This window comes from Miniopterus schreibersii, assembly GCF_964146895.1.
Source record: "Miniopterus schreibersii genome assembly, chromosome: 2".
Lineage (NCBI taxonomy): Eukaryota > Metazoa > Chordata > Mammalia > Chiroptera > Miniopteridae > Miniopterus > Miniopterus schreibersii.
Window position 1 is genome coordinate 183,953,026 of NC_138102.1, and position 27,444 is coordinate 183,980,469.

At 46.3% G+C, this 27,444-nt stretch overlaps 1 protein-coding gene across 28 annotated transcripts in view; it reads right to left on the reverse strand.

Moving 5' to 3' along the window:
• PACSIN2 (protein kinase C and casein kinase substrate in neurons 2) overlaps positions 1-27,444 on the reverse strand; it is a 114,635-nt gene that overhangs the window by 17,348 nt on the left and 69,843 nt on the right. For all 28 annotated transcript variants that reach the window (XM_081127333.1, XM_081127344.1, XM_081127326.1 and 25 more), the window contains one exon: positions 11,973-12,109. In XM_081127333.1, coding sequence (XP_080983459.1) covers positions 11,973-12,032 — 60 coding nt within the window. In that variant the 5' untranslated portion in view covers positions 12,033-12,109. The remainder of the gene's footprint in view (positions 1-11,972; positions 12,110-27,444) is intronic.

Below are 27,444 nucleotides of genomic sequence, written 5' to 3' on the forward strand. Positions count from 1 at the left end.
TAGTGGCTAATTTGGAGAGATAACCAAGTGTTCAATGTTTCATTCTTTGAACCGCTGACTTGAAAGGACACCAAGTAGCTCATCCTGGACACCAGAAATACATGGTTCCCAGAGGAAATGGGACAGAAAAACGACCTACTGCATTTTCAATCTTTTTCTCCATCTTCAAAAATTCTAGTCAACCTTTTGTCAGTTTTAGCATTTCTAAAATTCTCTGCCCAGCCCTAGCTGGTTTTGCTCAATGGTTAGAGCGTCAACCTGCGGAATGAAGGGTCCCAGGTTCAATTCCAGCCAAGGGCATGTACGTCAGTTGCTGGCTTGCTCCCCAGCCCCAGTTGGGGTGTATGTGGGAGGCAACCAAGGGATGTGAGGTCTTTCTCACATCAGTGTGGATCCCCCCACACACACACACTCTCTCTGAAAAGCAAAGGAAAAAATGTCCTTAGAGGTGAGGATTAAAATAATAATAAAAGTCTCTGCCTGGCTGATCATATTCGTATTTCATCCTCGCTGGCAGTGAATATGGAAGCCCCTGGAGACCAGGGTCCCACTCCCACAGAAAGGGTAAAGTCCTCTCTCTGCCATGCAGGCTGTGGAGACCAACAGCACTGCCTATTTTACTCTGGTTCACAGTGTGAACCAGCTAACCATCTGGAACCCAGCTAACCAGGTGAAGAAGGGTGTCGGGGGAATGGTGGGCAGAGCCTGGGAAGGCACAGAACCCACAGCGCTGCACAGAGATGGGCCGCGATGTCCCTGCTCCCCTGGGGACAATAGGAGCCTTGGGAGTCAGGTGGCTTGGCAGCCCTCCCCAGAGGCTAGCTGTGATATGCAGCAGGTTTGCTGAAGTGGGTGAGCACCAGGAACCGCTCCCTCCGCAGCCCCCAGCCCAGGCGTGGCCTGGCAGTTAGCCCTCAGTCAGGGAAGCAGGTGAGCAGCTCACCAACACAGACTGAACCTGAGCTTTCAGCTCCATCCGTCAGCAGCCCCTTTATAGGAAGGCGAAGGAGAGCCCTTCACAACCACTTGAAAGTCACATCACATGCTCACTTCCCATTTAAAATAGAGCCTAGCTGTCATTTTGAAATTTATAGCAGGATGAAAAAAATAAACCAACAAAACCCAAGTCAGTATCGCTGAGCTGGTGCAAGGAGAGCCAAGATCATCATGCTCCATGCATGCCTGACAGTCCCCATGCAAGCACCATGCACACCTGGGTTTCCTCACTGTTACCAATGATATTCAAACTGGTCATCAACATCAAAATATGTTTGCTCTCCAGAAACCTGCCTATCTCTCTGATTTTTAAAACCCTTCTCAAAAGATTTACAGAAAAGGGTGTTTCTTAACAAGGTCCACCTTAGTACAACCCATCAGCACACACAGGGTGGGCAAAAGTAGGTTTATAGCTAAAAGAAAAGTAGGAGTACGTGAAACAGTTTATTCTCATATTCTTATTTATTAATTATTGCATTATTTTCTATACAAACTGTAAACCTACTTTTGCCCTACCCTGTATTTAAATAACTACTCTTGAAATCTGAAAAGCAGCAAGGAGTACAGGAAGGATGTTTCCAGAAGCATGTGTTTTACGTTTAAATGCTGGCACTGTGACCACTGCTGGGCCCAGGGGAGAAGGGAGTGCTCAAGACAACAGGCACTGAGATGCTCCAGCCCCACTGACCTTTGCTCAAGGCTCCATATGGGTTTGAGGCAGACCATCACTTAGTCCACATATAGAAACACTCAAGGTACCACTGTTTCCGTCTCCATAAACCACCTTCTGACAGAGCAACGTGGCCATCCAGCTCCCCTGAGCAAGGCGCTGGTGGTCCTCCTCAGAGCAGGGCCACTGGCAGCTGTTTTTCTAAACTGAGATAAATCTACACACACTAATATGCACCCTTTCCAGTAATACTCACATGAGTTCAGATGAAGGTATACCGAGCACAACCATCACCACATCAAGGCACAGAATACTTCCATCTCCCGACCAAGCCCCCTTGTGCCCCTGCAGTCAAGTCTCCTCCCTACACAGTCCCTGGCAACCACTGATCTGATTTCTGTCCCTTCTCCAAGCTGTCCAGGGCAAATGGAATGACACAGCTGTAGCCTGGCTTTGTGACCGGCTCTGTCACTTACCATAATTCTTTTGAGATTGATCCATGCTGTTGCCCATGTCAGTAGTTCATTCCTTTTTATTGCTAAGTAGTGTTATACTGTATGAATACACCATCATTTGCTTCTCCTTCATCCCGGTGAAGGAGACCTGGGCTATTTTCAGTTTGGGGCAATAATAAATAGTGAAGCTATAAACATTCACCTACAGGTCTTCATTTCTCTTGGGTGAGTACCTAGAAGTGGAGTTGCTATATGGTAAGTATACATCTAACCTTATAAGAAACTACCTGTTATCCAAAGTGGCTATGCCATTTTTTCCCCATTTTCTTTTTTTTAAATTGTACTTATTGGAGTGACACTGGTTAATAAAATTATATAGGTTTCAGATAGCCATGCCATTGTGCATTCCCATCAGCAATATATGGGAGTTCCAACTGCTCTGCATTCTCACAAGCACTTGGTATTGTCAGGTTTTTTAAAACAATACTTTATTTTAGTCATTCTGTTTAGTATGTAGCAATAGCTCATTATAATTTAGTTTGCATTTTCTTAATGATTAGTAATATTGAGCATCTTTTCTTGTTCCTATTTGCCAACTGTCGTCTTTGGTAGAGAGTGTTCTCTTTTTCATACTTTTTTTTTTTAAATCTCACCCGAGGATATTTTTTCCATTGCTTTTCAGAGAGAGTGGAAGGGGGAGAGAGAGAGACAGAAAAAACCCCATCAGTGTGAGAAAGAGACATCGATTGGCTGCCTCCTGCACTCACCTGGACTAGGGCCAGGACTGAGCCTGCAACTGAGGTATGTGCCCTTGGCTGGAGTCAAACCTGGGACCCTTCAGTCCGCAGGCTGACCCTCACTTTTTAAACTGAGGTATAATGACAATAGGTTTTTAAAATGCAAGAAAATTAATTTTCAAATATATGACAAATTGATCATATATTAAAGTCAGGACATACATTGTTAGCTATTTTTGCTTTATCACTTTTAAAAAGCTGCTTTCTTGCCCTCACTGGCTGGATGGCTCAGTTGGTTGGGGCACTGTCCTGTACACGGAAAGGTTGCTGGCTCGACTCCTGGTCAGGGTACATACCTGGGTTGTGGGTTTGATCCCTGGTCAGGGTACATACAGGAGGCAACAAAATGTCTCTCTCTCTCTCTCTGTCCTTTCCTCTCTCTAAAATCAATTAAAACAACAAACAAACATATCCTCTGGCGATTAAAAAAAAAGCTTCTCTCTTGTTTTTGAAAACACTAGCTTATCTGGCCATATGGCAGAGAATGTAGGAATTGAAAATAAGTTTTCTTCCAAACCTATCATCACTGATTCATTCATAAAATGTCCATTTTTTTAGACTAGAGCTGAAGCCAACTATGTCCCTAACTTCCTCTACATTCAGGCTCACCCCTTCAGATATAAAGATACGAAAGACAGATATTCAACATGCATGTGCCTGGGTACAGGACCACAATGCCAGTCCTCTCCTTTCAGGGATTGCTTGGTGAGGGAAGGGAGGTATACTGATGAGAACATCCAAACTGATTTTTCAAGGACAAGTAGGAGGCTGGCCACATTATTGCAGAGATGAGGGAAAGGATTCCAGGCAGAGAACAGAGCTGGCAAAGTGAAGAAGCTGTGACAGCATGGAGACCTGGGGGCACTGTGAGATGTCCACCAGGAATGGAACATGGAACACAGAACGCAGGGCAATGAGCAGAGACTTAGCCGGGGCTGGGTGCAGTGGGTGGCATGGGAGGAGGGGTCAGTCAGTAAGAAATCTCCAGGGGCAAGCCTTCACCCTGAAGGGTGCTGTGCTCAGGACCTGGTGGGCTTCAGGAGGGTGAAGCTCCTGGAGGGAAAGTATGAATGCCTCCTGAGACTGGGGCCACAGCCGTGGGAGGAGAGCTAACAGTGTAACAGTTAAAAGGGGAAGGGGACTGGGTATCAAAGGCAGGGAGAGAAATGGGGAGGCGGTGGGTGTTGACAAAATGGTCCCATCCTACCTGCCCCAATTTCAGCTCCCTAAGGCTCAGCTCGGCTTCTCCAGGACGGGTTCCCTGCCACCTGCATTCCCTGCAGGACCACCAGCAGGGAGCTCCTGTATCGCCTGCACTTGCATGCAGGCGAGACCAATACCCCACGCCGGGCTCCTGCTGGCTGGTCCACCTGGGGGCCACGATGGCCCTTCCAAACACTGCCCCCATACCCCGCAGTTGCAGCTTGTCCCACATGGGTAATGATCGTGCATGTTAGCTCCCTGCCCATGCTGGGCTGTGGGCCTCCTGGCAGCAGGTGCCACATACTGTCTCCCCAGCAGCAGCATCATAATAGAGCATGTCCACACTCAGCCAGGTGGTGCACTGACAGCTCCACGTGTCACATCATCAAATCCTGTCACAATCCTAGACAGTGGGTCCTGTTAGTGTTCCCATTTTACAGAAAAGGAAACTGAGGTTTGAAGAAGCCAAGTCACCCATGATCATGCAGCCAGGAGGCAGAGCCCACCTTATAGAACCTTCCTCAGGTCGAGAACAGAAAAGGTGGAGCCAAGACTTAAGGAGTTGGTATCAGGTGATGCATGTGCTTCCAACCAGCCCCACAGATTCAGGGAAGGCCACAGAGGTCAGGACTGTAAGGTAGGGTGTAGGCCCCATCCCTGAGCTGCCACGTGCCGGAGAGGCTCATGTCAGGAACCCCAAACCTGAAAACTACTAAGACTGCTTGCCCAAGATGACCTTCATTTTACCCTCAGAATGCTCATGCCCTTTAACCTGCAACCCTGAGGCCTAAGCACGCTGCTCCCTCCACATCTGGGAGCGAGTTCAAGGGTGCGAGCCAGCTGTGTTGGGCTGCGTGGACAGGAGAAGCCCCAGTGGTGCCCCCATCCCTGCAACTCTATGGAGCCAGAGTCACATTTCATCCAAAGCTGACAAAGCATGCGAGAAGCTCCAGAACATTCTCAATCAGCTTGAAAGACAGATGAAAGGTAAGCCCTTGGACTTCCTTAATTCCAGTCCTGCGGATGTCAATGACAGCGGCTACATGAGCTCTTGCCATTTGGTTTGAGTCCATCAGACTCCAGCCCTCCCTGACAAGGCCTCCTCCTCTCTGCCTTCTCTCACAAGGGGAGCTGCAAAAGTCATGGCCCTGGCCCTGCAAATAACTGACCCAGTACAGGTCAGGCTCCCTGCATTTCTATTCCTTCAGCTGTAAGGTGAAGTTAGAACTGATGCTGTGAGGACCCAACATACGGGGATACGATGGGTTTGCAGAACAGGTTGGTGGCAAAATTAAGAGCAGGAACAGGATTAGATGACCTCCAAGGCCCTTTGCAATTCCAGGATTTCTAATCGAACAGACTCCGCCAATGCAACCAGCTGGCTGGTTACCTGCTGAAGCATAGCTCTTAATTTCTGAGGGTCTGGAAATATCCTCTTGCCACTCGCAAATGTATAATGAACACCTACTGTGTGGCAAGGACTATGCAAGGAACTAGGGATATAGTAATAACAAACTGCTACGATCCCTACCTTCGTGGGACTTATGGTCATATAAATACCACAATTACAGACAGTGACAAGCTCTGGTGGTCGGGCTGCCTGGAGGAAGTGATGACTGAAGTAAGAGCCAAAGGGAATTCTATGGAGCAAGGCTGCTTTCTGAAGGCTTGAGGCAAGATGTGGAGGCCCACGGAACTGAGCTCTACACGATGCCACCCCTTTCGTGAAGCCATTCCCACACTCCTCTCCCTTGGTTACTCCTGTGTAGACATCTGCTGTCACACAGCAGAATGTGGTCCCATAGTGGTTTTGAGGGCAGGGACCATGCCTTTCTTCTCCATCCCGCATGCCAGGCACACAGAGGGCCCCTGTAACATCTTCTCAGTGCCTGATGGCCCTAAGAGCAGACTTCCCAGTCCACAGACGGGAGATGACTGAGAAGTTGCTGAGCACTCAGAGGCACGGGTGATGAAGGAACTCATGATCCCTTATCAAGTTCTTAATCCAGTGAGTCCCTCGAGCTCTCCCCACAACAGCTAAAAAGAATCAGCTCTTGCCTGGCCAGGCGTGGCTCAGCGGTTGAGCGTTGACCTGGGATCCAGGCAATCAGGGTTCAATTCCCGGTCAGGGCACATGCCCGGGTTGCGGGCTTGATCAATGACTCTCTCGTCATTGATGTTTCTATCTCTTTCTCTCTCTCTCTCCCTCTCCTTTCCTTTCTCTGAAATTAATAAAGATATAAATAAAAAAAAAGAATCAGCTCTCAGCGCATCATCAGATAATAACTCCATGGATGTCAAATGAACAACTAACACACTTCTGCCAATCTGGCAAGAGTCACGAATCATGTAAGCACAAACCAGCAGAGAGCCTTGCAGTTTCTTCACTTTCACTAGCAAGGCGCTCGCTCAGTCAAATCCAGGGTCTGAGTTAGTGTATCTTTAAGTCTATTCAAGTCCTGGGCTGGCTGGGTGGGTTTGAGGACTGGGCCTGGTCATGTCACTGCTTCCCCACCCACAGTCCCAGCAGAGTGCATGGCTATTGCCATATCCTATACACACGCCAGGGCGTCCCCATGGTGACAACACAGGGCCTCCTAGCTCAGGCACCTTTCCTACAACCTATCCCACCCTACTCTGAACCGTCCTTTCCAAACAGGGGTCACAAATGATTGTAGGGCCATGAGATCTGATGTGTGCTTGAAACACCGAGGAGGAAGGGGCATCTGGAAAGCCACCAAGTCTGTGCCTTGCTTTCAAACCGTGCCCTGCTAGTCCTCACTTTAATAGGAGTTCACTGCTCCTCAGTCTCTCCAACCTGCCCTCCAGCTCAGCCACCCTCTGGACTCCCACTCACCCTGCAGTGGCACAGAGGGTCAAGGAACCCCTCATCCTGGTGCTCCCCGAACCATGGCCTGGACTAGCCGTAACCTCACTAAGCCCCCAACCCTCAAAATAGGATAAAGCTACTGGCTGGGCAGGGCCCCGAGAGAATAGATGGTGGAGTCCCTCACTGGCCCGCTGCTGCTACAGTGTCCAGCCACCCTGAGCCTGCTTTGCACTCAGGCTGCTCCGGCCCAGCTCTAGTTCCTGTCACTACCTTGAGGTCTCGCTCCAGTCCCAACTCCTGGTTTCCATTCTTACCCCCAACACTGACGGGCCCGCCCCACCTTCCACTCCTGGAATCTGTGCTCATCCAGTGCGAGGGGGAGAAAATGAGGCTCGCTACCCTGCAAGGCACTCTGTGCTGCGTGACAGTTTTAAAGCACAAACCCCAAACCCCAACAACTTTAAACATCAACTGCGTCATTGATCTTTAATCTTCATGTTCAAAATGACAAACTGAAAAATGAAGTGGAACCCAGAAATTCCAATTCTCAGGTCTAACTCCAAAGGCAGAACACATGATAATATAGAGAGGAAGGATTTGCTTAAACAGTTATTTTAGAACTGTACTCCTCAGGGCTGTCTTGTAGACACTGATAAAGGGCCGGTGACACCCTGTGACTTGTTCGTGAGCACAGAACATGACTCATCTGCAAGCCATTGCCCTACCCTGTAGCTCACAGTCTCCCAGGCACAAGCACACCCACACACTCATCTTTCACCCAAGTGCCTAGGAAACAGCAAGAGTGCATGGCTGCCTAGTGGTCAGGTCACTGTCCTCTTTCCTTCTCCCTCATACTCCATCGGAGGTGCTGGATGAATGGTGTCTTGCTGCCATAAGAGCTGCCACCAGCCTGGATGCTGAGATCGTCTCCCCACATCAGAAAGTCAGGGTTCACTGAAGATCAGCCACGTTTAGCAGAAACTCTAACAGTGAAAGTAGGCAGGGACAGCTAGAGAGGCATCTGTAATGGGAGGAACCCTGGGGTACAAGGCCAAATGACCTAGTGGGAAAATCACTAGGTTGGAAAAGCGGGAACAGCACTTCCTCCAGGTAGCCCCCCCACACACACTTTCCATGCCCATCCCTCACTAGCAAATGGTGGCACCAGGGTCTGAACCAGAGGCAGAAGCATTTAAGAGTGTGGCAGGCATTGCGAAGGCAAGCTCCTCTTCTTTGTGGAGCTTCCAGGAGGCTGAGAGCAGAGGAAGGAGAGCAGTTCTAGAGAGCGGGCACCTGGGCCCAAATCCTGCGTCACCACCTACAATCTCTGAAGTGGAGCAGCATTAAGCCACCCGAGAGCAGGGGCCTGGCACAGAGCAAGGGTACAATAAATGCTAGCCGTTATCACTGTTTCTTATTTCTAAGCTTTTTGTTGTAGGTTAACATTCCTGCAGAAAAGAACTCAGACTATAACCATATGGTTTATGTGCACACAGCTCGATGACTTATCAGTGTACACACCCATGCATGGGACACAACAAAAAGTCCCTGATCTCCTGGAGCCGCCTCACAGCTCTGGCATGCAGCCCACTCAGGAAGCAGAGGCCTCTTCTGCATCCTCCCAGCATTTGATCTGGGCCATTTAAAACTGACTACATCTGTTTTATTCATGCTCTATCCGCAAGGCCTAGAATAGGACCTGGCACAGAGGAGTTGTGCTATAAATGTTTACCGAATGATTTCTACCCAGTACTACGGTTATTTGTGTGCATTTTTCAAAAAATATGTTTTTATTGATTTTAGAGAGAGCGGAAGGGAGTGGGGATAGAGAGAGAAAAACATCAATGAGAGACATCAATCAGCTGCCTCCTGCACACTCTCTACTGGGGATTGAGCCTGCAACCCTGGCATGTGCTCTGACCGGGAATGGAACTGCTAACCTCTTGGATCATGGGTCAGTGATCAACCACTTAGCCACACCAGCAGGCTTGTGTGCACATTTTAATTCCAAATATTTGTTTGTAAGCTCCTTCTGACCAGGGCATGTCATTACCCAGCATTAAACCTCACCCTTTCTCCAATTCACTCCTACATTCACTCCTACATGTTGCTCCTGTGCAGGCACACAGAAGACGGTTCTGGAATGGCCCACCCCAGTTTGTACCTTCTGGTAAAAAGGAGTAAAATTCAGCAAAAAGACTTTTCCTCTTCAAGACCACATGGCTTTCTTTAGATTTGTCCCTCTCCTGCGAGTCACACCATTGAGAAGTCGCCATGGGAAAGAGGGAACTTGCAGGAAGCTCAGGGAAATGTACAGCTGGTAGCAGCACCTACGTCACTCAGAGCGAAGCAGGGTGGGCTAGGCCTGAGCAACGGCTCCTCCACTCAGTGACATCCTTCACACAGGAGGAGGGTGGCGGCACTGACTTACCATATAAAAGCAGACAAGTAATCCCAGGGACCCCATCACAAGAGGAGCAGAGCCCGCCTAAACAAAGACCCATTTGTCTTCGCTTTCTTCAGACAAAAGCAGATGTGCTTGACTCCTGACAGTATCGCAGCTAAGAATTTAGAAGGGAGCCTAAGAGCTTAAATCAAGGGTTTGTTAAAGCTACTTGAGTTAATATATGCTGATAACACACTGGCAGCTTTCACCTACATTTTTTCCTTTACCAAGCAGCTGCAGACTTCTGTAATGGCACTACGTTTAGCTTCTTCATTTTTCCAGAGCAGTTTCTGTCATCAGCTGGGTCATTACAAGGATGATGCCAAGTGTAGCCTGCAAGAACAGGTATGCCGTGTGCTGAAACCCGCATCTCCACAGCAGAGGGACAGGGCTCCCAGCCAGTGCCTGTTCCGACAGCCTACACCACTTTATATGCACTCATTCCCTTAACCCTCACATATGCTAGAATGTGGGCACCATCATCACCCCCATCTTACAGACTGGGAAACTGAGGCAAAGACAGATTAGTAACTTGCCCAAAGCCACATACACGTGAGTGACAAGCCTGGGAGTCAAACCCAGGTAGCCTGGCTCCAAAGCACGTGTCTGAACCTGCCCCATTGCCTTCCTAGGGGCCGGCAAGCAGGGTCTGCTTGCCCGTGAACCCAGACGTGTGCATGAGGGCAGAGGGGCAGTCTTGAATTTCAGAGGCACCTCCAAACTGCACCCTGTGACCACCAGCGCTAACAGCTCCATCAAATTTCACCACCAGCCTTCCCTGATGCAGTGAGAGTGCACCTGACAATGCCAGGAAGCAGCTGCTGCCCAGAGGCCGGGACATGCTCATGACTCTGTCTCTGCCCATCATCCTTGCTATCTTCTATGAAATGTCCCCTGGGAAAATGTGCCTCTCTGGCTACTGAAATTTGAGCTATGGCCCAGATACCCACCAGGAAGGCTGCTACCAACCAAGGGGCAGGGACAGAGGGCACCGGCACCTTCTGTGCCCTTTCATTTACTCTGATCCCACAGAGCCAGCCCATTGAGGGTAGGGACTCAAACTGTCACATTCCTTGTTGGAGCCTCACAGGGTCTAGCACACAGTAGGTGCTCAATAAACAATACTTTTTTTTTTTTTTTTTAAAATCCTCACCTGAGAATATTTTTTCCATTTTAGAGAGTGGAAGGGAGGAGGGGGAGAGAGAGAGAAAAATATCGATGTGAGAGAGACACATTGATTGGTTACCTCCTGCACACACCCCGACCAGGGTGGGGGATTGAACTTGCAACCGAGATACATGCCCTTGACCGAGAACAGAACCTGGAACCCTTCTGTCTGCAGGTCGATGCTCTTACCACTGAGCCACACTTGCCGGGCAATAAACATATACTTTTAATAAAATGAAGTATTTGGCCAAAAGTCAGTATGACTTTTTCCCCAATACATAGGAAAGAGAAGTGTTGATAAAACTTTGAGTTCCTTGTCTATCTTTTCTAAACCTGGCCACCTGTGATCACTTGTCTATTAGTCTGTATCAGATGGTATTGGTATCAGACAAAATTGTACACCTGATTATTCTAAGTTTATGAAAATCCTTCATGCTTGTCACCAGTAAGATCTAGGGCATCATCCTCATCTTCTGCAACCCTAGAGCGTCCTGTGTCAGGAATGCATCTATGTGGGATCCAGTGTCTGCATTCTTACTTCATCTGGGCTGCCTCCCTCAAAGGCCAGTATCATCCTCTCATTACAGATGAAACCTTAAGGTTCAGATCAGTCAAGAAACTTGCCCAAGGTCACACAGCTCGTAAGGGCACAGCTGGCATCAGAACCTAGATCTTTCCAACTACAAACCCAGTGCTCTTTCCATGAAGCCCACAGCTGCTGGGTAAGTTAGAGGGGTTTTGCCATGAGAACAAAATTTGATCAAAACTTGGACTTCCCTTTAACCAGCAGACAGGAAAAGTGAGGCTCAGGAAGAGCACAGAGTGACTACCAAAACCCACAAAATAATCTAATCAGGAAGGGAGTTCCTCATGGGCTCAGACAGACAAGAAGATGCTCCAAGCTCCAGGGCAGTTTGTTTAACCCTCTGGCCATTTGCCTGCACTGTCCAACATGATGTCACATCACCATCTGTTTTTATACACAAAACCCAAAAGCAAAACTGCCTTTCAGGCTAAGTCCAGTGATGAGTGTATTTCTCTCCAAGTCACACATGGCTGAACATGAAAAGGAAGATCAGAGAATGGACAAACTGACAAGACCTCTAAAACACCTCTAAACTATTTAGGCATCTGACTTGTCTAGCAAGCAAGTTTACCACCTTCACTGATAGCTCCACCATAACTGTTGCCACCCAGATCTGACCACAAACGCCCAGCTAGCATGGGGGTATGTTCATCTCACCCCACCCCAACTCACACTCTCTCTCTCTCTCTCTCTCTCTCTCTCTTTCTCTCTCTCTCTCTCTCACACACACACACACACACACACACACACACACACACACACACACACACACAAAGTCTTGGCCTGGTCTCTGTATCATGGGGAAGAAAGCATGGGCATTACCTCCCAGAAGCTGTCGCTGGATACTTCTACTCCAACGGAATCATCGTAAGTGACAGACATCTCTCCGAAGGGTGAGGGAGCAGCACAGGCTGCTTAAATTCAGGTCAACTGCAGATGCTCCAAATCCGTAGACAAACCTATAACAACAACATATCATTGTGATTTTTAAATTCCAAGGTAAAAGCAAGCCATCCCCATTTATAATTTCCATTTCCATCACTGCCTGCATACAAAACAGTCTAAAATGTTTCCTTTAGTTGGGAGAAAGTTAATAAACTCTAAACTCCAGGCATGACATATATGAGTGTTATATATACGTGTATTTCACATTAACAAGTAAACCTCGACAACATCCTGTGCTGAAGAGCTCGAAGAGCTTTTGGAACAGTTCGTGTTCTGAGATGAACAGATGGATGCCCTCACTAAACCCTACTGCTCATCCCTTGGAGAATGAGAAACAGAACATGTGAGGAAAGCAGCAAACGAGGGCAGAGTCCTTGCATCTCTGGGCTTGCCCTGTCCCAGCCTATCCTAGCCACCCAGCAGGGCGAGGAACTGGGTTAAATGTGAATGGAAATAACCCCACCTTTGATATGACACTGCACTCCCCACAGGGTTTCTAGCACATTCTGATTGTGTCGGGCATTGTCCTCCCCCACCCATGATTGACTCATCTCAGCCACTGAAGCCCTGAACTCAGATCAGTTTATTTGGACTCCATCTGTGTGAGGGTCAGCTACACAGAGTAGAGATGAACAAGCTCAAGTGACCACTGCTGAGTGCAGATGCAGTGCTCTCAGTCCAGCAAGGGTCAAGGGGCAGCTGCTCCCCCGCCTGAGGGAAGATGTTGAAGTACTTTTGGAAGCACAGATGACTGTGATGGGATGACCTGTCCACAGCCGATGAGACTCCACCCTCCTTTTCATTACCCTGTGTTCAGATCACACAGCAGAGATCCCAAACTCTCCTAACCACAGAGTCAGGAGTCCAAAGCCTCAGCTTAGTGACGAGAGGGAGAGGGTGGGGTGGGCCGGCAGAGTGACCTACACTGTTACATCTACAAGGTGCAAGACTCTGTTCTAGGTACTTTTCCTGATGTTATCACATCTAATCCTCACGATTCCCTGTGACAAGTCTAGAACGGGAGTAAGGAATACAAGCTCTAAAATCAGGCTACCTGGGCTCCAATCCCAAATCTGTTACGCACTGGCTGGGCAACAGTGGGCCAATTACCTAACCTCTCTGTGCCCCAATGGCTTTATCTGTAAAAGACAGACAATAAGGAAATCAGAATTGCTGGGAGGGTCAAACGAGGCAAAACATACAGGGGCTTAGAATACATGGTCCATAGTAAGTGCTATGGACATAGTAAATAATAATGTGATTATTATTAGATAGCAATTATTACTATCATTACTTTGGTCTGTACTTTACAGTTGAGAAAACGGATGCTTGGAGAAGTTAAGTAACTTGCCCATGGTCACCCAAGTAATGAATGTTGGAGACCAGCATTTGACACCAAATGCCTGTTTGCTAAGGTAACATCATGCCTCCAATTTAAATAAATCAGGTGTCCTATAACCTAAGATCTACTTGCTGGTTAAGAGGGTTTAATCTGGCGGAGCTTCCAAAGGTAAACACAGCACCACATGGCCAATAAAGTCAAAGTGAAGGATGGGTTATGGCACTTCAAAGCCACAAGCTATAATGCACCCAAGTATAACTGGGCAGTCGTTTGGGTGTTACCCACACACTGATCCTGACAGCATGCTGGCTAAATCTCCACTCCATCAGCACAGGGGCAGTGTCATTAACCACGAGTCTATCACAAAGGCCAACAGGCCACTCTGGCTGGGCCCTCGTGCCACTCATGTTTCACAGCATCCCTTTTTCTGTGGAATCCTCAGCTCTGACCCAGGGCCCTCCTAGAAGCACCCAGCCTATGTCTGCAGCAGCAGAAAGTCTTCCACCGGCAGAGCTGGTCTCTGTTCTAGGTTCCTCAGCGAATATCTGGGCATTTGGCTCAGGCAAGTCTTAAAGTGGCCCAATCAAGCTGCTGGCTGGGCTGCAGGGCCAGCTCCAGGGAGCAGTCACAGAGAGGACAGAGCACCTGCTCTGGACAAAGAAGCAGCTCGACACCTGAAAAGCTCGGGCAGGGGAATTCATTTCCGCCGGGGTTCAGCCACGGTTTAGACATTAATGGAAGATCAGTTCTGCACAGATTTATTAAGCATCTACTAAGTGCCAGGAGCCACTAGGCTCAGTACAGAAAGATACAGTCAATCTAAGAGAAAAAACCTGAATCACTGAGAATAGATGAACTGCCCAGTAACAAAACCAAGACACCCTGGAGCCGCAGAACGCATCAGAGATGAGGTATGCTCCAAGCTGACCAGTGGCAACAAGGAAAAACCAGCTTTCCTTCCCCAAGTCACCAGAAGCAACTTGCTAATTTCTCCTATTGGCATCATGCTCCTTATTAAAGCTAGGGAAACTGAGGCACAGAAAGGGTAGGGCACTTGCCCAAGTAGTGGAGTTGAGATCTGACTAAAGGCAGGATGACGCCAGCCATTCTCATAACCACAGACCATAACCAGCTCAGTGCTGAGCTCAAATCTTCTAAGACATAAAATGCAAAAAACAAAACAGGCTGCTGGGCCTTTACAAGCCCCAGGTCCTGTCCTCATAGGCAGTCTGTTGCTCTCAGCACGTGAGCAGTAACAGCGTCGTTTTAATCTGATTTCCTTCACTGAGGTGTTGCATAAATTATACTTGCTGCTCTGTGTCTTACCTTCTCATTCCTTATAGTGTCCTTTGCTGCACAGATATTCTTAATTTTAATATAATCTAATTTGACATTTTCTACTATTCTTAGTGCTTTTTACGTCCTGTTTAAGAAGTCTTTTCTTATGCTGAGGTGATAAGATAGTCACTCACCTTTATTATCTTTTAAGCAGCTTTGTTTTGCTTTGGTTAGTTTTTACCTTTCACACACAGAAATGATTTTTGTATGTAAGTGGCAGATGAGCCGAGTTTCATTTTTCCTATGTGGCTATCCAACTGTTCCAGCACCACTGTTGAAAAGCACTTCCGTTTCCTCCCATCCTGCGCTGCCAGCTCTGTCCACAGATGTGTGGATCCTTATCTAGGCTCTATTCTATCCTCTGTCTGTCCTGTGACAACACTACATTGTCTTCATTGCCACAGTCTTATAAGAATACTTGGTATCTATCAGAGAAAGGCCTCCCACTTTGTTCTTCAACAGTGGCTTGGCTATGCTTGGCCCTTTGCTTTCCCATGAACACCTTAAAATCTGCTTGTCAGTTTCACCAACCAGCCAGCTCTGCTGGGATTTTGACTAAGATGTCACTGAATCCTCAGACAACTCTGAGAGAACAGATACCTTTATAATACTGAACCTCCTAAACCATGACATGTACTCCATTTATTCAGGCCTTCTTTAAATTTCTCTCAATAGTGATCACATAGTGAGTCTTTTGCCTAGAGTCCTTGCATACCTTTGGATAGTGTATATAATATTTTTGATATTAAACTGTATCTTTAAATTTTTCACTTTTACTGTTTATTGCTAATATATAGAGCAACCAGTTTTTGTATACTCACCATGTATGTATTCAACAACTTTGCCCTTACTATTTATTTCCCCTTTTTTGCGCTTATTGTATCTAATAATTTATCTATAAATTCATTTGGACATTCTACACATACATTCACATCATATTCAAATAATCAAAGTTTTATTTCTTCCTTTACAATTCTTATGGCTTTTATTTATTTTTCTTTCTTTATTGCACTGGAGAGGACTTCTAATAAAATGCAGAGATCCTTTCTGGTCTCAAAGACAAAGCTTTCAATATTTCACCATTAAGTATGATGTTTGCTACAGGATTTTTAAAAATATGACTTTTTAGTCTAAAAAAGTTTCCTTCTACTACAAGTCTACTAAGAGCTTTTATTGCAAATGGGTGTTTGTGTAAGATTGGCTTTATTTTCCCTTAAACATTTGGCAGAATTTGTCAATGAAGTCATCTGGACCTGGAGTTTTCTTTGAGCAGTTTTAGTCACAAATTCTAGTTAAAAGTAAAAGACTATTGATATATTTTCTTTTTGTGTGTTGATTTTGCAAAATGTAGTTTTCTAGGGAATCCAGCTCATTTCCCCCTCCAAATTTATTGGCATAAAATTGTCATATTATCCTCATGACCGATTTAAAGACTGAAGGATCTACAGTAATATCTCCCTTTCCATTCTCAACATTAGTTTTTTTGTGCCTTTTTCTTGATCAGTCTCATCAGAGGTTTACTAATTTTTATTCTTTTTCAAAGAATAAACTTTTAGCTTTGTTTGCTTGTTTATTTTAGCTGTCTATTGAATATTTGTTTTCTTTTCCCTTGATTTCTTCCCTTTTTATTTCCTTCCTTCTACCGTCTTTGGCTTCAATTTTTCTTTTTCTAACTTTTGGAAATGAAAGCTTAGTTCATTAATTTTCAGCCTTTCGGCTTTTCTAACATATGAACTTAAAGCTGTAAATTTCCCTCAGAGCATAATTTTAGCTGTATTCCACAATCTCATTTATTTTTCATTAACAGTCCTATAAGGAAGGTATTTTTATTTCCTTTTCACAGATGAAAAACTGAAGATCAAGTAACTTGCTTAAGATTATAAATGGTGATAAATGGTGAAATCAAGAATCAGCCCGGCCGGGCGTGGCTCAGCGGTTGAGCATCGGCCTAGGACCCAGGAGATCGTGGTTCGATTCCCGGTCAGGGCACATGCCCAGGTTGTGGACTTGATCCCCAGTGGGGAGCATGCAGGAGGCTCCCCATCAGTGATTCTCTCATCATTGGTGTTTCTATCTCTCTCCCCTCTCCCTTCCTCTCTCTCTGAAATCAATAAAGATATATTTAAAAAAAATAAAAAATAAAAACCAGGTTCTGTGGTTCTAAAATTCATGTTTTTCCTATTATACTATATTGCAGATAATTAAAGAAGTTTATAGGTATAATGAATAAAATGCTGTGAAAATATCAAGAGAGCAAGAATGAATCCTTTCATGCACAGGGCATGGGAAAAGTTAGAAAGAGACTTACAGGGAGATGGGCTCTGCTTAAGTGCATAGGAAAGGGGATTCCTATCTCTAAGGATGGGGGGGTGGTCAAGGTACGTCAAAGGGAGGCCAAGAAATCTCATCTGTCCCTGGAAATCCATGGTTGGTGATTTTACAAAAGTAACAGAATCAGCTGTCAGCCTTCAAGGCTCAAAGAAAAAAATGTTCTCCACAATGTACAGTTAGATTTGTTCACTTATGGCCAGGATTTGACTGGCACCATTGACTCAATGATCAACCACTATTCCTGGGCCACAAGACCTCTGAGTCACACCAGCCAAAGTTGGGCTCAGAGATGGTCAGGAAGGGGCTGGAAGGAAAGAGTCCACAAAACATCATGTGACTCAGGGACACAATGGTCTTATGTCAACAAAAACTAGAAAGAGAGGAAGCCCTGCCATTATCAGCTACACTTGGTAAGCCTCATTCATTAAAGATCTAAGTTTCCAGAACTGAGATGGTGCTGGGAATACAGACAGACCATGGGCTAGACCTCAAATTCTTCTAAATAAAAATGAAAAACAACTCATCTGGACTAGATTAGTAGGAATTAGGAAAATCCCAAATGTTAACTTTGTAGAATACAAACAGGAAAAAATATTCTTTGCTCTTTTATTACTGTACCTAAAGTGAAGTTGATATGAAAATGCTTGACTATCAAAATAAAACCTCAGAATGCCTGCTCTACGTATTTACATAAGGCAAGACAAATGGCAATATCCAATGTTAAGGGGTCTTAATGTACAAAATTGGGCATTCTATTTTTTAATGTATTTGTAACCTAGAAAAACAAAAATAACCTGTTTTCCATGGAGAAGTCAAAGAGAGTTTGGCAGAGAAAGAAAGAACAGGAAGAAGGATGGATTATCCATGGTCCTATCACCCAAAGACAACACAATGCACATTCCTCCCTCATAGCTGTTTCCAGACATCACTCATTCCCTCTTTGAAGTAGGGGGTGGGGTGAGGTAGGTACATGTGACCAGGGGTCCTAGAGCGGCAGACAAATAACTCTCAGGTAAGAAGAGAGGGCATAGGACATGAGCTTCTTGATTGAATGCCCCTGAAGTCCAAACATTGGCACTCTATTCTTGTGTATGGGCACTCACTTGAGTGTGGAAACCGAATGGGAACCAGCTGTAGACCAGGCTACACCCAGGAACCATGAGCAATCCCACAAGGGAAACCAAGGCAGGAACTAAAAGAGCTGCCTAGTGGTACCACACAGGTATTCAACAATCATCTAATGATCGAATGGTGTCCCCCAAAGAAGGTTCTTGGCTGAAGTTGGCCGCGTTTGTGTCAAATCAAGAACACCTGCTCCAACTACACCTGGTTCTGCTGCTCCGCCCGAGCCCAGAGTAGGAATAAACCAATGTCAGGGCAGCCTTCATGTACCAGCACCTCTTATCACCAATAGGGGGTCTAGATGAGCTTTAAATACATTATTTTTGTTCCTTAAAAATCCTGTAAAAATGTATTATTATTGTCCACATTTTACAGGGAGGCGACTAAGTGCAATGATTCAAATCAAGAGCCCACAGCTCATAAATGCTATGCCAGGACTCAACCCAGACATCTGGCTCCATGCTGCCCAACTCCAGCAGGACCTGGGAGCCCTCTCCCTCAGAGAAGGGGCTGGATTCTCAGGGATATCTTATTAATATCGTTGTACAAACATCCCCAATGGCCCTGGTCTGTTAGGGAATATTACTCAGAATATTTTTCATGCATAAATGTGAACCTGGTTTTGGTACCCACTGAGCTAAAGCTGGGGAAACTGAGGCTTCTGAGGGCAACAGAGAACCTTCAAAAGGAGATCTGGCTGGGTGAACTTCCTGGTCCTGATCCCTTCACTCTGCTAGGGTTTGGGCCAACCCTACCTACCACCAAGGCTGCAGACATTGTGCGGAGCAAGCTGGTCTGTGCTGCCAAATGGTACAGAATGTTCCTGAGTAGTTATCAAAGTCAAACCATAAATGTGCATTTAATAATTAACTAGGTGCTTCTCCACAGGAAGATGAAGTTCCTGGGAAGACTGGCAGTGAGTGGAAAACAAGTCTCAGCTCCACCCCTGTGGACTCAGTCATCCATCCTAAGAGTCCTGTCCTCCTCCATAGGGCAAGGTCATCACCAACACTCCCTACCTCCTGAGCTATGAAGTGGCTCAGGGGTGATAAGGGATGTGAAAGAACTTTGGAAAAGAGTGGCAGACAAGTGAGTCAGTACTGTTCTTTCGGAGGACGGTACAGAGTCTGGCATTTCTTTAGTATATTTCAGACTGTCCACCACCCAGTAGCTGACTGGTTGTTTCTTCCCAGAGAAACAATACCACTACTCAGATACAATGCTGAATGAGTTCCATTAACTCTAAACAAACGCTACACATAAGTGAATGTTCCTGTTGGAGACTGTTCCTGCACATGCTGGTCCCCCTCAGAGACCTTAAATTCAGTTGCCTGAGGGACAGGAACAATGTGCTTCTGCCTGAACCTTGTCTGCCTGTCAGAGGTGCAGAAGCAGCAAGCTTGACACTTGAGAGCAAGACAATTGAAGGGTAAAGATGTATAAATCATCACCTCCCTCCCGCCACTCCTGAAAACACATCTGCAGTCCTCCATGTGTATCCTGGCACACTGCAGGGCCTCCATTGATGTCTGCTGAATTCACATTCTAAGGAGTACTCATCAAGAAGCCAGGAATCCAGGAATCCAGGAATGACTGAGGTAGGAGGCCCAGTTTCAGCTCTTGGGATTCCAAAGACTTCTGCCACTGACATATATAAACACTGGTGAGTCAGAGCCACTCCTAAAATGACTCTGAGACGGAGGTTAATGGAGGTTGCTGAGGGTGCCCTTGGCCCAGGCTGGGAGTGGCATAACCTCCTTCCTGCCCTCTGGGCCTGATAACAGGTGTCAGATAAACAAAAGGTACAAATTACATAAGTATAACTAGCTTCCACTTAATTTATTCCAAAAAATTAAAAAGCAGAAAAGGTCATTGGGCCAAAAGGCTATTACCACAAAGCAAGGACATTCTGAGTGACGGCACCATGTTGTTCACGTCCCCTGAGAGTCAGTCTCAGGAGAAAGCCCTCTCTAGCTCTGTCACCACAGAAGGAGCTCGGAAGGAAAACATTGGCCTGGTTCTGTGCTGTCCTGCAGGCCTCGAGTGAGCACACACTCCACCTAAGGTTTGTTTCTTCAAATTCATTATCCAGGGTGGAAAATCCCGCCCCCCCCCAGCACCATTACTTTTATTTATTTAATTTTTAACAAGTTGAAAGGCTTTTTATTTTCAATTACAGTTGATATTCAATTTCATATTAATTTCAGGTGTACAGCATAGTGGTTAGACATTTATATAACTTATGAAGTTATCCTGATAAGTCTAGTACCGACCTGGCATCATACAGCTATTGTAATATTACTGACTATAGTAGGGTGGAAAGTTCTTCACTAGCTGAGAAATGAGGGGAGGGGAGGATCATTCCTTAAGCAAGGACACATTTGCCCATTCACTCTACAAACACATGTTTGAGTACTTACTATGTGCTGGATATTCTTCTAAGTCACTAACAAGATGGACACGGTCCCTGACCATCTGGGGCTGACATGAGATGGTGGGAGAACAAGAGGGAGGGGCTCGTGGACACCAGGTGGATGGCAGTGGGCATGGGGGGCAACAGCAAACGCCCCAGAGGAGTGCTGGGCCTGTCCTGAGGCGGCTCTGAAGACTCCTGGGGGAAATGACCTGGCATCACGGATAAGATGCTCGGTAACTCAGATTCTTTTATCTGTGCTACTAGATGAAAAATTTAAGCCTCAAGTACTGATAAGATATGCTGTTGGCCTGGCCAGGTGGCTCAGTTGGTTGGGGGTTCAATTTCTGGTTGGAACACATACCCAGGTTGCAGGTTTGATCCCTGGTCAGGGCATGTACAGGAAATAGATGTTTCTCTCTCACATCGATGTTTCTCTCTCTCTGCCCTCCTCTCTCTCTAAGATCAATAAATGTATCCTCTAGTGAGGATTAAAATGAAAAAGAAGATATGCTGTTGAAAACCAAGCACATGCTTGCACCCTCATTTCATACTTGCCCTGATGCATTGTTACAGGCTTCTCAATGTGTGACAGATTTAACAAAAGAAAACACCTAGAGCCTTTGACCCAACAATTTCTTCTAAAACTTTATGCCACAGATAAACTCATCCGAGAGTTAAATGTAGGTAATCATGGAGGTAACAAAATATAAACACTGAAAAACCACCTCCCTGTCCCATCAAGAATAAGAATGAAAACTGCTGGTCAACCTGTGGAGAGGAATACAGCAGCAGAGGAGGGGTGGGCAGGACTGTGCAGACATGAGAAGATGTTCCCACTCATCAGGTGAAAACAGTGGGCTATAGCACAGAAGATACAGTCTGACCCCACTGGTATTATTACAAAACAATTAGGACCTACGAAAGCCTGTCAATGCACGTACAGTCCCAGTAACAACACATGAGGCCAAGTATGAAATGAGGATGCGTACGTGTGCTTGGTTTTCAACAGCATATCTTGTAAGCACTTGAGGCTTGAATATTTCATCCAGCAGCACAGTGGGGTCTCACACTTGTCTGGGGAGTGCTGTGGGGGTACAGAGGGGACTTGGGCATTTCACCTCATATCTTTCTCAACTATCGGAAAATTTTTACTATAGGCATGCAATATTTTTTAGAATACAAAAACTAGTAAAAAAAAAGACCCCACTTTGTTTCATTAATGGCCTGTACTGAAATGGAGGGTCCCTCTGCACTGCATGACCACACCACAGCTTCAAGACAGAACATCTGCCCACATGTACTTCACGGACCGCCAGCCACAAACCCACCAGCTCTACCTGGCAGAGATGTACGATCCACCATCGCCTCTCTCCTGCATGTCGGCAGTCATCTCCTAACAGCTGTCCCAGCTTCCCTGTCCCTTCCATCTATTCTCAACAATGACCCTCTGAAACATGTCAGACCACATCCCTTCTTAAGCAGAGCAAAAGCCCCAGAGTGCTGACGCAGAGTGCAGCCCACCTTGCTCACCCCACCAGCTACCTACTACTCAGCCCTCATTCCAGCTGCCACTCTCCCCACTGCCCCAGCTCCAGCCATGAGACTTCTGCTGGGGGTGGCACTGCCAGGCATAGCCACACTTGCTCTTCTGCTCCCTGGAATGGTCTTCCTCCAGGGAGCCCACAGCAGGAGGCAGGCTTCCTCTTGTCACTCAGGCCTGTATCAAACCTGACTCAGGTAGGTTTTCTCCAACCCAGCCCCCATCCCTCGGCACTTCCAGACCCCTTCTCCTTTGCTCTCTCTCCAAAGCACTTCCTTCCTAACAAGCTACATCGTTTACTTAACTGTGCTGTTCACTGACTGCCCCCTTGCTGGAACACAGCTCTGGGAGGGTAGGAGGTGTTATCTGTGGGGTTCACTGCTCTAGTTGCCACACCTGGTGTCTGACCTGTAGCAGCCACTCAGTAAAGACCTGGATGAATTCAGGATGAGAAAAGCTGAACCAAAGAGTCTGGGTAGTTTTTATTTATACAGACTGAATTCCACAGATGAAAATAACTGGAGCATTTATGTGAAGATGTATTAACTCTAGCGGTTAGAATTCTTTTATAAACACCACTGCACACGTTAAACTAAATTACAAATGGGTTCAGCAACTATGGAGGGGGATGTGTAGCTCAGGCCCCAGCTTTCTGTCACCAGCCACAAAGGAAGCCCCTCTGCCTCTCAGCCCCACGGCCTGATCACCGCTGGTGCCCACAGGCTCCTGGGTCCGCTCTGCCTCCAGCCTCAGTCCGGGCTGTTCTGTCAGTGCTCCTGAGAAAGGACGGGTCTCCGGCTTCTCTCCAGCCTTGAGCCCCTCCCACATGCCGGGTGCTCAGGGAGCAAGGCCTGAGGTAATACACTGCTGTGCACCATTAGCAAAGCAGGAACACTTTTTGTACTGGCTCAAATATCTGGCACAGCCTATTTTGTTTCCAGTGATTTCATCTGGAAAAGTGAACATTCCTCAAAGGAAGAGATAGGGATCAGCAAATCAAGTGACTGGTATCTCTGGAAAATCAGTTGTGCATTTATCTAACAACGGCAAACAGCTTGCACGCTGCAAAGGGCTTGATTTCTTGTTCTGTTTTGTTTTTCCTGATGATTGTTTCCTCGTTTTTCTTTCCATTACAGTTTACAGTCAGTATAATTTTGTATTAGTTTCAGGTGCTCGGGCTTCGTTTGGTTTTTCTAATCTTCACCTGAGGATATACTTATTGATTTTAGAGAGAGGGGAAGAGAGAGAAAAAGAGAAAGAGAGAGAGAATATCGATTGGTTGCCCTGACTGTGGAATCAAATCCACCACCTTTCAGTGCACAGGAGGACACTCAACCACCTGAGCCACACCAGCCAGGGCACAGTGCCAGGTTTTAACGGCTGCCCCCTCAGTGATTCCCAAGCACTTGGTAGCACAGAACGACCTTCTGCAAACTGAAGGAGGAGCTGGTGAGAGAAGGGGACTTTGAGGAACTCTATTAGGACATTGCCATTTCACTGAAAAAAATATGGTTCAGACTCCTGAACATCAGTTAGAAAAAGAGTGGAAAGCACATCTGATTCTAGTCAACACTACAGAGCCACCCTCTTCCTCTTGCAGGAAAAAAGATCATGTTGGGGACAGTGAAAAAAAACCCAAATTTTTCTAAGCAGACCAACCCAGAGAAGCTACTCCACAGTAGCAAACACTGCAACACAGCAACACTTTGGGTTCAGCACAGCGTCAGTTCTAAAGCAGGCGGTTCCCACTCTGGTGTGACACCCGGCTCCCTCACCTTCGCTCTTTCATCCCGTGACAGTTTTAAGTCCAAATGTCTGCTCTTTTGGGTCAAACAGGGCTGTCAAAACCAAGGAGGGCTCCTCACGGCCAGGCTGTTCCACCAACCTGCGTTCTCATTACTTGGCCCTTTCTTCAGCCATCTCCAGTCCATCTTCACAGCAAACAAGCCATCTGTGGTCTGCTTTTTCCAATTGCATAAGCATTTCCCACTTTGGCTGTCCATCCTCCTGTCACTCCTAATAGCTGCAAAACATCACGACTGCACTGGGCTCTCACGGTCAGACCTCAGGGGTCCGGGTCTTTCGCAGTCACAGCCATATCCTGGCTCACACAGTTTCCCACTTTCTGTCCTGTTACTTTCTGTCCTGTTAGAATGCGGGCTCTAGGGAACACGCATTCTAAAGACAGTTCATGAACCTCTCAGATAGTTTAAGAAGCAAGATTTCAATCTGGAATCCTCACTCTGCATTTAAGATGCAGGTCACATACCCATGAGAAAGGATGCAAATACGCCCCGACAGGTGTGGGAGAAAAAAATGACCCCCAAAACACATAGGCAGAAAAATGCTGCTGCCTTTGGGGATCCTATCTGTTTCACGTGATAAATGAGAGTGTTTCAGGAGGTGAAACAGCACCTGTGAGACTACACGTAGGAAACAGACAGAAAGGGAAAAGAAGAGAGCGAGGCCATGAAAAGGGGGGCTGCTGCTGCAGTGGAGATAGAGCGCCGCACCACAGTTTCTACTTTCTTCCTTGGCCGGCACAGAAACCAGGTGGGCTGTTTTGTTTGCTTTTTTTAAGGAAACTTCAAGTGACTAAACATTTATAATTTTTTAAATGTACAATTCCTTTAATGTGTAAGTTTTTGGAGTACTCAGACTCAACCCATTCAACCCTAACCTTCACACTACTTATTCCCATGGGTCAGTGTCTTTTAAACTTCCTGGGATGGTGTGATTGTCCAAACACAATTAATTCCCCTAAGAGACAAGAATGGTGGTAATCAGTCTGGTTTAGGGAGTCACTGGGTATACCCTGTCGGGAATGCTAATTTTTAAAGAAAAATACACAGATGTTTGCGCACCCCAAACAAACAAAATCAGTGAGGCTACATCGAACAAACTTTAATTTTTGATGATTCAGAGGTTATGTTTTACTCTAACAAAGGGCTCTCAGGGCCAAAATTTGGAAGACTCGTCCCAAATTTGCCATTATATAGTTGTCAGATCTTGGGCATCTTTTCAGCATCCTGCTACCTTTACTTGAAAATAAAAGTGTGGGATTAAACAAACTCTTAGATTTCTCTGAGTTTAAAATGTTTTAAAAGAGCCTCCAACTGGCAAGAGATTATGGTAGAACTGAGTGGATTAGAGCCAAGTAATTATAAGCGTTGCGCATTTACAGTGACCTTCATGGCTACAAGGTGCTTTCCTCCTTTATGAGATCTGAGCCTCACAGCCACCCTGGGAGGACGTCCTCACCACAGAAATTACGTTCAGTGTTGGTGACATAGGATGTTGCCTGGGGTACAAATCCTGTACATACAAATCCCAAGGCTTAAAAGGAAAGTCGGCAGCAATTAACATGTGCATTTTACAAAAAGAATAAAAGGAAGCATGACTGTCAGTAATCACAGCCTCATGCACCATCACAGGCACTCTGACCCTGGGTCCCAGGGCTTCTCTGAAGACCCCTCCTAATGGTTGTTGGGAGGTCAGGCATGGTGACAATACTGGAAGTTCAGTGAGCTGCAAATGGCTTAATCCTGCCTTCAAAGAGTGGGCAGAAGAAGGATTATCTCTGAAGCCCACAAATGATCCCTTGAGGTTCTTTCTCAGCGGTACTTTGTCCACCTGGGTGCTGAGAAAGCCTGGAGTGGGACATCCAGCAGGGGCAGCTTCCCAGCCAGGGACACCAAACTGACTCCTGAGGAGCAAATGGGAAGTGTAGAGGGGTGCAGGGCATCCCAGAAAGAAGAACCCTTAGGGAGGGGTGGGAAAATGGGGTCAGAGAGGGGCACAGGCCAGTGTCGACAAGACCACCCAGGATTCAGAGGGCTACAAAGTAGGGCTGGTGTCCACCCTAAAACAGGAACAGTGAGGAAGAAAGGGGAACTGGTACCACATTTCTACACAGAAATCCCCATGTGGTTTAAACTTGATGAATTTCTCATAACTTGTCAGCTGCTGGCTAGGCTGAGAACTATGTTACACACTATGAATAGATATAATTTTAACTCTCATAACATGCAGAGATCATTTTGTTATTATTGTTATTAATAACCAGTGGACTTACACATACAATACCTCTCTTTCAAAAGAGCCCAGAAAACTTCACAGAATCCCAAATCACCAGGGATGCAGGTGGTATTAATAACTAAAATTTCAAAGCTAAAATGAAAACAAAAGTTTGTTTTCCAAAAAAATCCCAATGTTAGGTAGAACAGAAAATCCACCCTCACTTCCAATTTCTGGTCTGTGTAGGGCAACTTTTTACAATACTTAAACCGTGTCACTTACCTGCTCCAACCCTGACCCCTGCCCTTTGCTGCAAGTCCCACCGTGACCTGGCCCATCTGCCCCCTTCCAATCTCCCTCTCTGGCTGGCCCTGACTTGCTTCAACTACAATGCTTCCCACACTGTTTCTCTCTCTTTTTCTAATCCTCACCTGAGAATTTTTTTTCCCCATTGCTTTTCAGAGAGAGTGGAATGGGGAGAGAGAAAGAGAAAGCCACATCGATGTGAGAGAGATATCTATTGGCTGCCTCCTGCACACGCCTCGACCAGGGCCAGGGATCAAGCCTGCAACCGAGGGATGTGCCCTTGGCCAAAATTGAACCCAGAACCCTAGAGTCTGAGGGCCGATGCCCTAACCACTGAGCCAGACCAGCTAGGGCCCCCCACTGTTTCTTGAACACACTAGGCTTGTTCCTGCCTCAGAGCCTTTGCACATGCTGTTCTCACTCCCTGGAATGCTCTTCTCTGAGGTAAGTGCATGGCCAGCTCCCTGACAGCACTTGGCCCTCGGCCCAGAGGTCCTCAAAGGAGTCTCCCTGACCATCCTCTTGTATCCAGTTCCACCTCCCACCCTCCACCTCAACCCTACTACTTTCTATTCTCTTTGTATACTTCTTTAAAACATATATAGCTACCTGGATTTTTTTACCCGTGTACAGTTTGCTCCCCCTTCTAGAAGATAAATTCCACTGGAGTGTCTCACTCATAATAGGTCCTCCCTAACTTGTTGAAATTGACAGACACACATGCTGGGATCTTTACAAGTGAAATGGTGCCAAAAAAAAGCAATGGTTTAAAGTGTTGTTAGCAATTGTATTTAGAAGCCGAATACTGACATCTCCTGGATTACCCAGGAAGAAAAAAAAGACTACTCAGATGAGAGCAAAAATAATTTTTCAGTGATTCTTAAAAAGTCAAACCTTCTGCAACTACCAGCTTATGCAGCCACTCAGTCAGAAGGCC